Here is a 14,714-nt window from a genome sequence, read left to right on the forward strand (position 1 = left end):
TCCAGAGAGAAAGCCTGCACTGAAAATAGGAAAGCAGCAAATAATTCATTGAAATGAAACTATTGTGTTCATACGAGTTTTGAGACCAGAAAAACATTAATAGTTGTAAGAATTGAATTCCAAATGGCTTTTGAGTCTTAACATAGAAGCGCTAATAAGAATAATGATGAAAAGTAAAATACACCTGAAATTCATTGATTTTATTGCAAAAATATACAAGTGATAAGACTAAAATGTATCTCTATAATCAAGATGTTTGAGAATTGGAATCAACAAATGATATGAAAATAAAGAAAAGAAAATTAAATATCTAGTAGCAAGAATAACAAATAACAGGAACTTTTATATGAATATTGGAAAACTTCACATCCCTTGGTAGTGTAGTTTATAATGACGGTGTATCTCAGTAGGAAGTCTTATGACGGATTGGCGAGGCCCACAGCGTTATGGACTCACTCAGCCAGATTATATGGCGTTGTCGATATCTGTACGGAAGGACAAAGATCCGAATCTTCAAGTCGCTAGTGCTCCCAGTCTTACTCTATGGCTGTCAGACATGGACATTGAATAGCGAATGGGAGAGGCGGATTGATGCCTTTGGTAATGGGTGTCTACGCAGGATCATGGGATATCACTGGAATGACTTTGTGCACAGTCTGTCAACGGCAACTCCGGCTATATGGGCACGTGGACGCCTGCTCTAGGAGCTCCCACCAGGGATGGCCACGGCAGAAGAGCTTCCAACTTTATCTATCCAGACACTCCTCCCTCCTTGCCTTCTCAAAGCTTCTCAAGGATCTTTCCCCCCTCTCCCTAACGTACTCTTGCACCCTATCTCTCTATTTCACTGGAGGTCGTCCTCTAGCATTACCTCCCTCTATCTCACTCACATACACCCTTCTGGTCATCTTACTCTCCTCCATTCGCTCCATGTGGCCAAACCACTTTAAAGTTTGTCGCTTCACTTCTTCCACCACTCCACACTTCCTCCTTTCACCCCCGTGACACATTCCAAAATGCTCGTACACACTTTCATTACTCATTCCATCCATTCTACTCACACCACAAGCACTCCTCAAATAACTCATTTCCACTGCCTGCACTCTAGACCTCTGACTTTCATTCCAGGCCCACGTTTCACTTCCATATGCCATGCATATCCATGCTCACACTTCTGCCATTCATGACTCATCCCAAAGACCCTACAACCCTTCTTCCTTGCAATGCCCTTTCTCTTATCTCTCCCTCCATACCACCATGCCTACACATAACTGATCCAAGGTACTTAAACTCATTGACCTCCTCCATTTCTTCACCATTCAAATTTATTTTGCATTCTTTTTCACATTCAATTCCCACTCTATATGGGCATACAAAATCTACAACCTCACTTCTACTTTGCTCACAAACCATCACTTTACTTTGGTGACATTTATTTTCAGCTTTCTCCTTTTACATACACTATCAAAAACACTGACCAAATTTTGTAGGTCACTTTCATTTTCTGCAATGAGCACCGTGTCATCAGCAAACATTATCGAATTCAGTACCCACTTCCTTCCCTCAGCAAACATTCTTACTCCAACTTCCCCAAGATTGCCCTTCATTTCTCTAATAACGCCATCCATATAAATATTGAACAACCATGGTGACATGGAAGAAACTTAAAAAGAAAAAAGGAGATAAAGTTGTGCAAAAATACAGTTTCCCAATTAGAACAAGAGATTAATGGCATGCATCACCAGAGAAAGTAGTATGTGCCATAATATACATAATTTCAAAGAAAAATATGAATATTTTGTTTTGAAAACGGAACAATACGAGCTTGATTCAATCCTGTCATTATATATGTATACAGTATTCAATACAATTCCTGTGGATGTTACAGATGAATAATTGTCGTAGGTGAAACAAAAATCAGACCAGAATCATGTAAGAACAGTCATAAAAGTCTGCAAAACTAATTCATATCACCCTCAAAATTAGCAATAGTGAGGAACAAGTGAACAAACAAAATCCATACAATGATAATCATGCCCTAAATAAAAAAAAATAATAAAAAACATTTATGAATGATATTGCCTTTGTATGCGAATATCAATGCAGCAACCCACAAAATTCACCATTTTATCAACATTGTAGAGTATGTGTGTGTGTGTAAAAATCATACAGACTTAGTGAAAGAAAATGTTCAATGTCCCAAACTGCAAAATCCATGAAAAGACAAGAATTAGAGAAAAAAATCTTAACTCTCCACACATCCAAAAAACATTGAAACACTGGACGCAGAGTGGAATAACAGGGAATAAAGATGAGGACACATTTCCATACACTGGAAATGTTACATACTATAACTGATAAATCTGACCAGTGATGTACCTTTGAAGCCATGGGTAAACCTGGTAATACTTCTCTGAAAAAAAAAAGTCAATCCTTGAACTGATAGGACATACAAGAAAGTCACTGTACAAGACACCTCCTCTCAGGCTCTATCTGAGCAGTTCCTCAGCTGAATGAACATCTGCAGAAAAAAAACAGATGACACAGGAAAGCATGAAGAACCATCATAGCTTCTTCTTAAGTGTCACTGCAGGGTTCCTAGCCTCATTAAGCTGCTGTCTGCTCAAGATTGTTCACCACAGCTGCAACAAAAGAAAATGGTCTCAGGAGAGACTATTTTGGGGACCTTTTCACACTTGCGGTGATACCATTCCTGGCAGCTATTGCACTGAACCATAAAGGTTCCTTCTTTATGCGGCTTCCTGCAGCGACAATAGACTTTAATGGATTCCTTGCTGTAGAGTGTCCCCTCTCTCTCCACTATGGAGCTAGGAAACCGTCCCATCTTTCCAGTAAGATAGCAAGAAGCTAGATGGTCTCTCATCTTGTCCTGGTAGTAGAAGTGACCCTGTGGGTCATCTCCAAAGCAGAGGCTGGTCGCAATGGCTACAGCAAATAGCCCACAGTCACTTCCTCCAACTTGATTCTGTATTTGTGGTCTTACTACTGTAAAAGAAGAATTTGGAGTCTTTATCATGGCTGAAAGTTGATCAAGGAACTTTTCCCTATCAGGCCTATTCAATTTGAAATCCATGGAATCGTATACATTCAATGTATCGATTGGACATCTTATATTACTGACTGTCACCCAATGACACCCTCCAACATTTAAAATTTGAATGAAAGATTCTGACCTGTTTATTGCATTGGTGCATGACTCTACTGCATATATACATGTAGATTGCAGGCCACCAATGTTAGGGAAGTCATCAGCCAACAAAGCCTGAGCATGATCTATGTGCTCATCAGACAATTGCAAAGAGGGTCTGAGAATCTGCTCCCTCAACATGTTTGGGTTACGGTGCCTTGGAGACCGTGTTGTATTAATTTTGCGACTTTTTCTGGGTGTCAGGGCATCTTCACTTGCTTCAATAGAGACAAGTACCTCTGAGGTAGAGGATTCAGCTGTGGCTACTACGTCTGTTCCATCTGCTGGTGTCACAGACTGGATGGACTGCACACACAAAGATGAAAGTGGCCTCTTGCACAAACGACTTTCTGTAAAGGGCCTAAGTTGTTCATAAGGAACTCGACTTTTCAGAGAAATGCCAGGTTTATCCACATCTTCCAAGGTAACACGCTGGTAGTCATCAATAGCAGTTATTCTGAAAAGAAGAAAAAAATACATTACTTACTGCAAAATGATAGTTTTTTTTTTTGTGTGTGTGTGTATAAGGTCTTCTTGATATGTTTCTTAAGACCTGTCATCAGTAGCTATGTATCACAGACTGGGACTAGGGGGCGCAGGAGTAATCGAAAGGATGTAAGAAAGGATGGGCTAACGGCTTATTACACTAACAGTAGGAGTCTCAGGAACAAGATAGATCTACTGAGGGGGAAAGCATGTGTCGAGAAATTCGACATTATAGCTATCACGGAAACATGGGTGGATACTGCCAACAAAAACTTTATGTCGGAGTATGAAATAGATGGTTATCAGATATTTCACAAAGATAGAAAGGGAAGAAGGGGAGGGGGGTGGCACTTTATGTTCAAGACACACTTAAATATTCCACTAACAACTCTGTTCAAACAAATGGCGACTCAGAATAAGTTTGGGTGGACGTCCACAAAGGGAAAGACAAACTAATTCTAGGGGTTCTTTACAGGTCACCCAACCTTAGCAGGCAGGACAGTGATATATTACTGCAAGAGGTAGGTAGGGCGAGCAGGGGATTTTAACTATAGGAATGTAGACTGGGGAGGCGTGGTGGGTGATCTAGAATTTGAGGATTTTCTGAAAGTAATACATGATAATTTTCTCAAGCAGGCAGTGACTGAGCCCACCAGGGGTAACAACACTCTAGACTTGGTCTTAACAAACAACGAGAATATGATCAGCGAGCTAGATGTTGGGGGAGAATTAGGTGGCAGTGATCACAAGGAAATTAGGTTTAAATTGGACTGGGCGGTGACCCATGAACTCAACCCTGTGATGGTTCCTGACTTTAGAAGAGCTGATTATGAGGGGCTTAGAAGACACCTTGAGGAGGTAAATTGGGAAACCTTAGGGCTGGATGAGGGCCAGATCTCAGGGCTGGAACCGGAAAGACAGGGGAATTATGTAAAAATGACCTACAATAATTTAGTTAGAGTAATTGCAGAGGGTCAGAGACAACATATTCCCTATCAAGCACGTAGGAAGGAAAATAACGACTCCAAATGGATGACCCGCAGACTCAAGCATGAGATTGGCTTGAAGAGAGGTATTTATAGAAAAATAAAGAACGGAGAAACCCACCTCAGGGGTAGGTATGTTGAGCTAACCAGGTCGGTGAAGAAGAACACCTGCCTAGCAAAAAGAAATTATGAGATTAGGGTCACCAACGAGGCCCAGAGCGATCCCAAGGGCTTCTTCAAATTGTACAGAACAAAAACAAGGGACATAATTGGACCGTTGAAAACTAACACAGGTGAGCTCGTTGAGAATGGAGAGGATATGAGCCAAATGATGAATGACTATTTCCTCTCAGTTTTCACGCAGGAAAATCTAACAACCATTCCGGAGAGAGTTCAGGTATATGAGGGCGAAGGGAACGACAAGTTGAGGGATGTGATCATCACTAGGCAAGTAGTCCAGGATGAGATTAGTAGGTTGAAGAAAAACAAATCGCCGGGCCTGGACGAAGTATTCCTAAGGGTGCTGAAAGAGTGCAAGGAGGTCCTCAGTGCCCCACTTACTGATATCTTTAAGATGTCGGTAAATTCTGGGTATGTGCCCAATCAATGGAAAGTAGCTAATGTGACGCCGAGTTTCAAAAACGGAGACTAAGTCACCCACTTCAAATTATCGCCCAATTAGCTTAACATCAGTTGTAGGAAAGATGTTGGAATCAATTATAGCCGGGAGCATTCGGGATCATCTAGAAAAGCATAGTTTAATTCATGATTCACAGCATGGATTCACAAAGGGTAGGTCTTGCCTTACTAACCTGTTGTCCTTCTACACTAAAGTAATCGAGGCGGTTGACCGACATGAAAACTATGACATATTGTATCTAGATTTCAGTAAAGCATTCGACAAAGTTCCCCATCACCGGCTATTACTAAAATTACAGGCTCACGGCATAGATGGGAAAGTTTTGAACTGGATCAGGGCGTGGCTTAGTGGTAGGAAGCAGAGAGTGCAAATCAATGGTAAAAAATCTGAATGGGGCAGTGTTACGAGTGGCATCCCTCAGGGGTCGGTGCTGGGTCCTCTGCTTTTTATTATTTACATCAATGACTTGGACGCAGGAATTAGTAGTGATGTCAGCAAGTTTGCAGATGATACCAAGATCGGCAGAGTAATCCTATCAGACAGGGACGCTAGCATTCTCCAGGATGAGCTTGACAGACTATATGATTGGGCGGGGAAGTGGCAGATGGAATTCAATGTCGGGAAGTGTAGCATTCTGAGTGTAGGTAGGAATAACCCCTCACACAATTACTCCTTAAATGGCACTTCTCTCAATAGGTCTGGGCGTGAGAGAGACTTAGGAGTCCTAGTGAGCGCTGACCTCCGTCCTAGGGCTCAATGCACTCAGGCTAAAATTCGGGCAAACAGAGTACTTGGTTTCATCTCAAGGAGCGTAAGCAATAGGAGCGCTGAAGTCATCCTCAAACTTTACTTAGCACTAGTTAGACCTCATCTCGATTATGCAGTTCAGTTCTGGTCCCCCTACTATAGAATGGATATCAAGATGTTAGAATCTGTACAGAGGAAGATGACAAAGATGATTCAGGGGGTGAGAAACTTGCCTTATGAAGACAGGCTGAAGCATTAAATCTACACTCGCTAGAAAGGCGAAGGTTGCGAGGAGACTTGATCGAAGTCTATAAATGGATGAAGGGATTTAATAAAGGGGATGTCAATAAGATTTTGATACTAAAAGAGCCAGGTAGGATGCCTAGCAATGGTTTCAAGTTAGACAAATTCAGATTTAACAAAGACATAGGCAAGAATTGGTTCACCAATAGAGTGGTGGACGAATGGAACAGGCTTGGGGGCCATGTTGTGGATGCCAATACCGTAGATACATTCAAGAAGAGGTTAGATAAAGCCATAGATGGTGAGGTAAGGTGGGGTGGAGTGTACAGGAGCTGTCTTGTATAGGCCAACCGGTCTCTTGCAGACTCCTTACATTATTATGTTCTATTAAAAATGTGTTATTTCTTTACCTATATGGTCCTGTCCAGAGTTTATCTTGTTTTCCACCTCTGCGTCCAACATTTCGCATGTTCCGCTTGAGGACTACATCCCCTGCATGGAAGTCAAAGGTTCTGATACCTTTTTCTTGCCTCTTCTTATATGTTTGCTTTTGCTTGTTTTGGGCCACTGTCACATTCTTCAGCACCTATGTATTGAGAGTTATGTTAGGTTTACATTTTCAACTTTGTTTGTATAAAATAAAAAATATAGATTTCTCTAATATCTAATATCGATAAACTAATTTTAATATTCTAATCATATAACATATTCTAATATCTAACACTTAAAAGTTCCTATTTACCTTCTCATGTATGACGGTCATTTCTGCCATGCGGTGTTTTACGAATTCCTCCCTCTCACTGTCAGACACTTCTTGTATATCAGATGGAGGGAGACCCACATGCATCTGTGTAGAGTAATTGGACAAATTAATCATGATGATGATATAGGAACAGTATATGGAGGTCATATATAAGGAAAAAGTGATATATCAGTATGTAGTTTGTGTGTGTGTGTTTTTGCAGCCTTCATAATACCTGCAAAGAATACAGCTAACCTTACCCATATTTAAAATATTTAAAATTTGATTGAAATAATTTGAGAGAGAGAGAGAGAGAGAGAGAGAGAGAGAGAGTGTGTGTCTGTGTGTGTGTGTGTGTGTGTGTGTGTTTCTAAGGTCATGTAGAATAGTGTGGGCTCACTCACGTTTTGCACACAGTTGGGGTGCCTCCCAAACATGAGATATAATGGTGAAAATTTTGTGGAGGCTTGCTTTGATATGCGCATTGTGAAGGCAATATCAGACAAAAACTCATCCCAGTTATCTTGAGCATCATTAGCCATCTTCTTGATTCTTGATTTCAATGTTTGGTTTGTCCTCTCAGTCAGGCCATTTGTTTGAGGGTGATATGAACTTGTGACAGAGTGTTTTATGCTGTAAGTTTGGCAGAGTTCATCGATAAGCTGAAAACAAACAGAGATAATAAATATCTAAATACAATATGTATGTATGTATGTATGGATCTATATCTATTTATCTATCTATATACATCTATCTGTCAATCTACCAAGGCTGTCTCCCCCAAAATGGGGGTAGCCAAGGGAAGACACAACTTTACATTCACACCCATTCACACCACTGACAGAGAAGAGACAGGACTCCTACCCTCACTTTATGGGGACCAGTCCCACAGCTTGGACAGTTTCTTTCCAGAACAAGGTCCCTTCATTAGCAAGTACCTCCTCCTACCACACCTGATTGTGTGAGACCACTGTTGTGTAGTGTCTCCCTCACAACTGCTTTCCATTTGCTTCTGTCATGCACAATCATTCTCCTATGCTCCAGTGTCAGTCTTCTTCCCTTTAAGACCTCCTTCATACTATCTCTCCATCCTTTATATGGCTGACCTCGCAAGCAATAGGATGGTAGTTTGAGGGACTGGAGTGGTCACTCTTCTTTGGAACCAGTTGAATGCAGGCATACTTACAGCAAGAAAGAGAGGTGGAAATTGAAAGAAAGAGGTGGAAAAGTTTCACCAGGCAAGGTGCATGCACGGAAGCACAGTTTTTTAGAACGATAGGAGGGATTCCATCAGGACCATAAGCCTTCTGAGGGTTAAGCCCAGATATGGTATGAAGAACATCATTGTGAAAAAATTCAATCTGAGGGATGAAATACGCAGAGGGAAGTAAGGAGGAAGGAACATGCACAGAACCATCCACAGTAGAGTTGTTAGCAAAGGTTTGAGGAAAGTGTTCAGCTTCAGAGAAAGGGGAGAAACTGTACCTTGGCATTGAACTCCTTCCCCTGATCAGTGAGGAGTCTTTGAGGTGGCCCAAACCTAAAAATAAGGAAGAAATACCATATTGACCCATTTTTGCATGACAGTTGGAGTTTTCCATTCGTCATAAACCATATTAATGTTCCACATGCATGCTGGTTAGTAATTGTACATCCATGCAAACATTACTTGATTGAATAGCATGCGCAAGAAGGAGGTTATGTCATATATGTAATGGAATGAAGACAACAAGATCAGGTGTTAAATGATTACCGTGAGATGAACTCCTTAATGCAACGGTGGACCCCAGCAGCCGTTTTATCCTCAAGGGGAAAAAAATCCACATATTTGGTATAGTGGTCCACAAAAACACATATGTATCTGTGGCCCCTTTGTGTCATATTTAAAGGACCTGTGCAGGAATAGCATTAAATGAATAATTTTTGAAATATAAAAACACATGTTAAATGAAATTACCTTCCAAATCAATTCATTACATGGGAAAAAGCATTCCCCCCAAACAATAAGTTCAAGGTCTCTTACCAACTAAATCAACTCCTACCAACTCCAGTGGCTGCTTGACTTTGATTGGTACCAGGGCAGGGGCCTGAGTCTTTAGGTTGCTAAATTTTTGGCAGTAGTCACACCCTGCAATCTGATACAGGCAACTTGTTAACTTCACAGAGACAATATTTCTCTTCTTTACAATAGGACATTTCACATGTGTATGCATCACTGACATGGTGAAATTGAACACACGATGTACTGTCTAATTACTTACATAGTCTTTGACATAATCCCTCATCCTTGGCCAGTAATAATAAGAGGCAATGTTTTCCTCTGTGGTATGTTGACCACAGTGGCCTGCATTATCATGATACTGGGCAAGGATGCCCAATATGTCCTCCTGATGTAGGAGAACCTGCCGCCGCCTCCCCTCGGCCCCTTTGATGAGATATAGTTTATCTGTAAAATCATGCATGAGAATTTATAGCAATCGCATTGTCCATTGAGCTTCGTTTTCCTTTTAACCCAGCGCGTGCGCACACACACACATACACACAGAACTGATATGTTACTTTATATCCAGACACATGCTTTTGTTTCTGCCATATACATATAAAATATCTGGCATTTTGCAATAGGAACACAGACAATAAACTCGTTTTTTTTTTTCCAGTATTTATGTTGTATGAATTTTAGTTTGAATCTTGGGTTTTTCCCCTTAGTGGTACTGTGTTTTATAAGGCAGAGGGTATAGGCCCCATTTTTACAATGACTCACACAGGCATGCATGTCAGCAAGAAGCACTGCAGTGACGAGACACAACACATCAAACATGCGACCTAGAAATCAATATCCAATTTTTCACCCACCACCAACAAAGGGAAAATAAGGTCAAGCTCAATGGCGTCGTTAGCCTTGGGCTTCCGGGGCTTGAGCCCCGAATGTTTTGACTGTAGCCCCAAACCTTTTTTCACCCCCAGGCTTCGTGCCCCCGTCCCTCCAAAAAATAATAGATAAATATTATCCACTGTTTGAACGGTGCTTATGTTATTGATGTAGTTCATACTAAAGATTACATTTTGAAGCCACATACCAGTACTTTGAGCAGTTTGTAGTTTACTGTGCAATCTGGTAGTGTAGCTGTATGTGTTTATCTTAGGTGCATGGTGGTGAATGCAAACAGGCTCCCCCACCCCCAACACATTTTTTCCCCCCTCACTGTTAACTTCAGCCCCTGATGTTTTTCTCTTGGCCGCGAATGTTTTTGAACCCCAGAAACGCCCCTGGTCAAGCTTAATAATTTTGGCACAGGAAAAGATGACCTGCACTGTGCCAATGACTTTCATGACAACCCAAATCACAATACTAATCTTACTCTTGTTATTTTGGTGATTTCAGTCTCATTCAGCTACAGTCATCAGTTTCTCATACGTATGTAGAATACATGCATGATAGAAATTTCTATTTGTAATTACAGTGACTAGACAGCCAACATAATAGCATTTATAACCCTGTTAAAAATAAGCAAAAGTATATATACATATCAGCATTCTGTAGCAATCATAAGCAAAACACAACCCTGTTAAAAATAAAGCAAACGTATCTATGTACATACCAGCACTCTGTAGCAATCATAAGCACCAACACCAAAGCATAGTAAAAGAACCCACATGCATATTTTTACAGCATTCTGAAACATTGATATTGTGTCACCTACTTACATTATTCGATGACAATTTTCACCCTGGTAGGACTGGAAAAAAATATATGTATAAAAATTATGCAATAATATGATTAACTTAGCCTTAATAATGTCGCAAATTTGCCTTTAGTTATAAAAGACAAACAACATATCTTTTAATAAATATCGGGAGATAATATATAGCTTCACTGATAAGTCTGGAAAAGAAATGTTATCTTAAGTAGCTACATATTTCATTTATAAGAATGGAATATATATATATATATATATATATATATATATATATATATATATATATATATATATATATATATATATATATATATATATATATATATATATATATATATATATATATATATATATAGAGAGAGAGAGAGAGAGAGAGAGAGAGAGAGAGAATATATATATATATATATATATATATATATATATATATATATATATATATATATATATCTATATATATATATATATATATATATATATATACACACACACACACACACACACACACACACACACACACACACTCGTATGAGGTTCCTGTGGAAAATAAAATATTCAGCTATTCATAGGTAATTTCTCAAATTTACCTTCATCAAGAGAGCATTTTTCTTTTAATCTCTTCAGGTTCTTCTTCTTGTGTGGCGACATGTTTGGCTCTTCCCCTTGCAGCCACTGCTTCACAGTGTGCAAACGCACAACTCTTGCTCACTGAAAATGAACATACATTCTTAATAAGAATATTGTTGCAGCCATCAGATAACAATATGTTGGGAGTCTAAAAACATTATAGGTCTACCAAAATTCTTCTGGCTTACATAAGGCAGCCCCTGTCTAACCTAGTTTGGGTGGTAATGCAAAACCAATAGTTCCCTTATGAAAAGCAATTTAATTGACTATCATAGTGGAGATGTGGGCTCTCAAGTTTCTGGGCACTATAATATCCAATGTATTTTAACTTTGTCAATTTCTGACCAGGGGGTGTTGGGTTTACTCACCTGGTTGGCTACTCTTAACTCACCAGTTAAATGGTTCATAAAGGAAATTTGGTAGTATATAAATGAGGCAGCTAGAATTTGCTGGGACGCCAGCACTAACAATAGTTTAGTACTAAGATGGTGTAATTACAGATTAAAGGAGCTGGATAATGTGCCATATGTATCATCCAAGAACAACCTGCTCTAGTATGGATAATGTTGTGGGGTTTAGTCTATGTATAGTTATATGTTGCCAAGTGGCCTAAGACTACCCACATGCTGTCCTGAAGACCACCTATCGACCCGGACTCTAGAAGAAGCTCTACAGCGCAAGTGGAATCAAGAATGAGCTCCGGAGGGAAGCATGAGCCAATAATAATGGCACCATTATAAAACAATTGCCTGCACCATGACGGGCTAGGGCCGACCATCAGGCCCCTACGGATAAGCCTACTGGCGCTGCAAGATTTAAAAAAAATAATAATAATACTAAAAATAAAAAATAAAAAATCCCCTGATAATCAGGAAAAAAAAAAATCTTAAATGGAATCAGCACCCACAACCTCGTCAGGTAACTAAGGAATTCTAATGATCAATGAATTTTATGCTAAAAAAAATAGCATCTATATGCAACATTAGTATGGGGTTTATGAAAGTTCAATGTGTGACCTCTGGTGACATTCATGGTACTGGTAGCAGGGAGGAAAAGGTCAAGTGGGGGAATTGTCGATTCTCCATGGAATATCCTCCAACACTGAATTAAATCTGATCTAAGTAGCCCACTACATACTGAGTGAAGACTTCAGAGTTCTTGTGCAATGAGAATAGTTTAGCTCTGAGAGACTGTCAATTGGTTAGGTCCATCTGGTAAGGGGACCCTAACTCTAACAAAGGATTTTAGAAAGGGATATTATGAACTCATTATTTGTGCAAAGAGTAGACCTCAACAAATTGTTAGCCAGTCCTGCTGCTTTACTGACTGATTTTGAGGTGAGAGTGGAATTTTAGACTGTTATCAACCAGAATACCCAAGAGTCTATGTACGGGTTCCAGAGACAAGTCTGACATCTTAGTACTACACTCTTATTGGTGTTAAAATGCAGTCCCCATGAGAAAGCTACCCTATGGATAGCATCTATATCCCTCTGACAAAGAGATAGGTCGAAAGATAGGGTGGTGCAGAAGTCATACTGACCAGGTGGCGTTAGGTTCTGACTAGGAGCATTAGTACTGACCAAGTGGCATTAGGGTTTGACCAGGTTGGGTTATGTTTCGTTTAAATTATATTGAGGCACAGGCACTTTTTTCCTGTGTATTTCATGATGGTTTTCCTTATGAAGATAGTTTCTTTTTCAGGAATAATATAAAATTGTCAACTTGAAAATTGAAAAATTGACACACTCACTTTTATTTTTTTCCAGAAAGAAAAATATTCTATTTGAATAAATAGTTTATAAATACAGTATTAGGATTAGGACCTGTCTCCTAATGGTAGATGAAAATACATTCTTCTGGTAGATTTAGATGTATTTTAAATGAATCTCCTCATTGTTTCTGTTGTAATTCAGTTTTTATCACCTCATTCCTCCTCAGAAGTTACACATTTGTGACAAAATTAATTAACAAAGCAATCAAAACACCAAAAATTGATAAGTTCACCTATCTCATTGCTAAAAACATTGTTGTTCTTAATGAAGAACTTGGGTCACATACAACACAATGGTGTATATCTTACTGTCAGAATGTTCATTCCTGCGATATTAGTTTTTATATAATTTATCATTTCCTCCAGAGTCACATTAACCTGCACCATGATGGTCTGCAGGGGAAGAAGAGGGGGGGGGGGGGGGGGTGTAGAGGAGGAGATTCAAATCTAAATGTGCTGACCCGATGGCGATAAGTACTGTGCAAAGTGATGATAGTAATGGCCAAAGTGGCATTAGGTACTGATCCAGTGCCAATGAGTACCAATCAATGTGTTAAGTTGGATTAGGTTAGGGAATATTGCCCAAAACTGTAACTTTACCACATGCTTGTAGATGAAAATACATTTTTCTGGTAGAATTTGGTGCTTTTTGTATGAATCTGCTTATTTTTGTCGGAAATCCTTCAGTTATGTGGGGGAAGGGTTTAAAAAAAGGTTCATTTGCAATGAAAATGAAAAAGTATAGTTTCATCTGAAAATCTGCGACAGGTGAACTTATAGTACAGTATATATTCACCCAAAAAACAAACAATTTTTGTTCGCATGCTCGTATAATTAAACCTAACCGAAGCTAGCCCAGCCTAAATCTAACCTAGGTACTCGAACAAACCTAATGCCACCTTGGTCAATACCTAACCCCATCTGATCAATATCTAATGCTGTCTTGGTCAGTAGCCAACGCCATCTTTTAAAAATCGCTATCAGCATTGCTTGGAATTTTTACGCATATATTTTGGGTTCAAAATGGTATATCTTTACAACTACTGCTCCAACTCGTTGTATTGTCATCCTTCCCTAGCCCCAACAAACCTGAGGACTTGACGGAAAAGCAAAGTTTAGGTGGGGGAGGCCTCAATAGGCGAGATTTGGCAAGAATTTCCAACAAATCTATGTAAATTTCCCAAAACCAACATCATAACCTCCTAGCCAGGGTTCTTTGACCCCCATATTAAGTATCCTATCCTAACCTAATCCTTAACATAACATACCCCATAACTTAACTTCGCCCTTAACCTAACCTGACCTGAAAGAGGGTAAAAAGGTAAAAATAAGATTAAAAGACTTACCTTTGACCGGGGTTCTTTTGCTCCATTACGTTGAAATGGCAAGATGCAGGCTTGTAGCTGTAGTAGTTGACGTTGATGCACTTGCGCTAGACGCCGGTCCTTGGCACCATCTCAGGCCGTGTACGGTTTCATGGACGTCGGTAAATTAGAGACAAGGAAGGCCCCACATTTTTCCTTCCCTTGTCATTATTAATGAATCTCAGGTGTCGCAACTTGGT

General features: G+C 39.7%; 1 protein-coding gene across 1 annotated transcript; it reads right to left on the reverse strand.

The window, feature by feature from the left end:
• Nucleotides 1-810: 810 nt before the first annotated feature.
• LOC126993756 (uncharacterized) lies at nt 811-11,448 on the reverse strand. The gene is made up of 10 exons (XM_050852926.1): nt 11,338-11,448; nt 10,761-10,792; nt 9,314-9,498; nt 9,076-9,187; nt 8,806-8,944; nt 8,538-8,592; nt 7,457-7,714; nt 7,053-7,157; nt 6,721-6,896; nt 811-3,665 (listed from the first exon to the last, which is right to left on the reverse strand). Exons 3-10 carry the CDS (start codon nt 9,335-9,337, stop codon nt 2,624-2,626), a joined length of 1,911 nt encoding a protein of 636 aa, XP_050708883.1. The 5' UTR covers nt 9,338-9,498; nt 10,761-10,792; nt 11,338-11,448; the 3' UTR covers nt 811-2,623.
• Between the last annotated feature and the right edge of the window lie 3,266 nt (nt 11,449-14,714).

This window comes from Eriocheir sinensis, unplaced genomic scaffold (assembly GCF_024679095.1).
Source record: "Eriocheir sinensis breed Jianghai 21 unplaced genomic scaffold, ASM2467909v1 Scaffold67, whole genome shotgun sequence".
Lineage (NCBI taxonomy): Eukaryota > Metazoa > Arthropoda > Malacostraca > Decapoda > Varunidae > Eriocheir > Eriocheir sinensis.

Bases quoted from the DNA above. Each gene is read 5' to 3' on its own strand.
- LOC126993756 (XM_050852926.1), bottom strand. From the start codon at position 9,337: ATGAGGGATTATGTCAAAGACTAT. The intron at 9,188-9,313 runs GTAAGTAATTAG...TGCCTGTATCAG, and splicing joins GGGATTATGTCAAAGACTAT to ATTGCAGGGTGTGACTACTG. The intron at 8,593-8,805 runs GTAATCATTTAA...CCTTATTTTTAG, and splicing joins ATTAAGGAGTTCATCTCACG to GTTTGGGCCACCTCAAAGAC.